This window comes from Geospiza fortis, unplaced genomic scaffold, assembly GCF_000277835.1.
Source record: "Geospiza fortis unplaced genomic scaffold, GeoFor_1.0 C13862258, whole genome shotgun sequence".
In the NCBI taxonomy this organism is placed as follows: Eukaryota; Metazoa; Chordata; class Aves; order Passeriformes; family Thraupidae; genus Geospiza; species Geospiza fortis.
The window spans coordinates 1-2841 of record NW_005056353.1 but is presented as its reverse complement, the minus strand read 5'-3'; the positions used below and the strand labels follow the sequence as shown (position 1 = coordinate 2841).

The 2841-nt window shown below is 33.2% G+C and overlaps 1 protein-coding gene across 1 annotated transcript; it reads left to right on the top strand.

The window, feature by feature from the left end:
• Positions 1 to 226: 226 nt before the first annotated feature.
• LOC102038475 (uncharacterized protein KIAA0825-like) lies at positions 227 to 901 on the top strand (the record flags this gene model as incomplete). Its single annotated transcript, XM_031065879.1, has 1 exon — positions 227 to 901. A coding segment is annotated over one exon (675 nt), but the record flags the coding sequence as incomplete, so codon positions are not given.
• Positions 902 to 2841: the final 1940 nt, after the last annotated feature.

Genomic DNA, 2841 nt, shown 5'->3' with positions numbered 1-2841 from the left:
GAAAGATGAGAAGATGAGTGTGAGTTATTGGCAGAGGTAGACAGAAACTTAATTCATGTATAAATCCTGTTTTCCACAGATTTTATGATTTCTGTTGCTGACATATCTTACTTGCTGTTAAGATAATTAGTATAGGAAACAGGTTTTAGTCTAATATGAGGCTGTTCATTTAATGAACTGTAATTACCAAAAATTTCTAAAGTACTGTCTGATTTACCTTTGTTAGCAAAGCTTGTTGAAGAATGAGAAGAATCAAGAAGAAATGGTACTTCACTTCCTTCTGGATCTGTCTAGTCAGTGTGGTGTCTCATTTCCCTGTACTGCAAGTGGGACATCTTTTGAGTTAACATCTTCGCTTCATACCGTTCAGGATGATTCAGCTGTGGATGTGAAATCTCTTTGGGACGATGTGAGATTGCATCTTCGACAATTTTTAGTAAATAGACTGCAAAGTCAAGAAGAAACAAACACTAATGCTTCTCAACAACAAATGGAGTTTAAAACTCAGTGTGTACAGCAGCTTTTGTTTCTTTATCCCAAATCAGAAGTCTTAATGAGGTATCAAAATATGCAGAATAAACTGGTTAGTGATCTTCTACAAAACTGTATTTTGTCTAGTTGTGGTGAAACAAATTTTGATAAGGTCGTTCATGGTTACCAAAGTTCCATACCCAGATTGTGCACAATGATAAAAGAGGATTTGTATATACTAAGTGGGACAATTGGTCCATCTTCATCATTAAAGTTTATTAATGAAACTTACCTGGATACCATCACTGAAGAAATGACAGTTCTTCTTGAAAGACTTTGTGAACTGCAGTTCAAAGAAAATGCTCTACACGTAGTTAAAGCAAACAAGATTTCAAAGAAGCATGGAGGAAGAGTTCACGCTGTGGGTTAGTAGTCTTATTTTATGTTCTTTGTAGTTAGGTGTTATTTTAATGATGCTATTTTTTTTAATATATACTCGATTATTTTCTGTGAAGAGAGAGACCTGAAATTAGTAATTACAGCTTTATGTTTAAAACACATTTCTGCAGTTGAACTCTAGACTGTGTCAGAATTGTGGTGCAAAAGTAAGAGAAACTCATGTAATTAAACAAAATCCTATTATAATCCATTGGATAACACTGTCATGTCATAGTAATTTTTTTCAGCCTGTTTTATTCCAGCTACTGAAATATGTACTAGAATAAGAAATATTTAATCCAGATTTATATAAACACAAACTGTTGAGTCTTCTACTCCCACTTTTTTTTTTAAATTGTCAGACATTTAAAGGAGATTATAGGAAAGAGAGTACAGTAATGTGTCCATAAAATAGATAGTGATTCACGCATCAGAGCTGACCCAAAAGATTGCTATACAGATTCTAATTCTGAAACTAAGAAACAAACAGGAAACCCATTTACATTTTCTACTCTTGTGAAAATACAGTAGGTTCAAGTTAATACTGCCTGGTCATTTTTTCTTGTTCTGAGAAATGTCAAGAGGAAAAAGAATCTTTTGTTAATGTAGTGTTTTCTGTATTTTCCTTTTGCAGTTTTTAAGTCTGACATGCTAACTTCCAAAGGGAATAACCAATGCTTTGTAAAAAAAATAATACAGAATCAAAACTTCCATAACATAATTGCACAATTGTGTGTAATTGTTTTTTCAGTGCAGTGTTTGGAGCACACCTCTGTGCAGGAGCTGTTTGTTTAAAGCATAGCTTTCCATGAAGTGATCTGAAGACAAAAAATATTAAAAGTTCAGAATCATGTGAAAAATACAGAAACAGAACATCTTGAATTCTGCAGCATAAAGAAAGGATTAGTGAGATGATGATTATTCAGGTCTACACAGAAGAAAATCACATACTTCTGAGTTTTAAAGTCAGCATATGTGTTAGTCAACTAAAAATTCCAGTGGAAGAAATGCAAAGATTATTTTCAACAGGAACTGAAATATGGAGGAATACTGGAACGTGTGAAAGACAAGGAAGAAGGCATGCAGGTGAATAGAAAGGATGAGAAGTTCAGTGTTGGTGGGAAACAATGAGAAGAAGTAGTGTCAGAGTACTGTTGAGATATGAAATAACAAGAAATGTGTTTTTGAATTACGTGGTGAGATGTGAGTCAGTGAAAGGATTCACTGACAAAAAAAATTGCCTGGAGTGAACAGAAGTTTGTAACTTCATTTTTCTTTCAGTCTCAAAACAGCTCATGAAGATGGGGATGTTCAGTTATCTCCATTTTACATCTAAAACGTGGAGTTTATAGTGCTCACAACCATGTCTCTCTGAAAAAATCATACTTTAACTCTGTATTATAAGATGGAAGAAAACAGTCATTCAATCTATTCATAGAATACTTCCTCAGCCTACATTTTTTTTGCCACAGGATATGACTTTGCATGTTTTTGTGCCAGTACATCTATCACTACAGATTTCCAGTGCACATTTCTTTTGCATGATCAAAAACACAGAGGAAGGTGAAAACAAACAGTAAATTTTAGGACTTGCCTGCTTGCTTTAAAACTTTAAAACATTTTCTGCAATTAATTAAAATATAATTTCACTATTTCATAAATATTAGATCAGATTTTAATTTTTATTGAAAATTCATTAAATGTCAGATTTCAGATGCAGCAGCTGTCTCCTTAACACCCATAAAATGTGTTTAGAATTGCTGTTCATTAATGTAATTTAATTCTCAGCATTACTTTCTTCACAGGGGCTGTCATAGTCATGTCTTCATGTTATTTTACTTCAAGAAATTAGTATGGGAAGTAGGTATTGATTTGCCTACTGGTTTTCTACTATTCTTACTAGTTTTCTGCAGAAAACTGTTCAAACACACT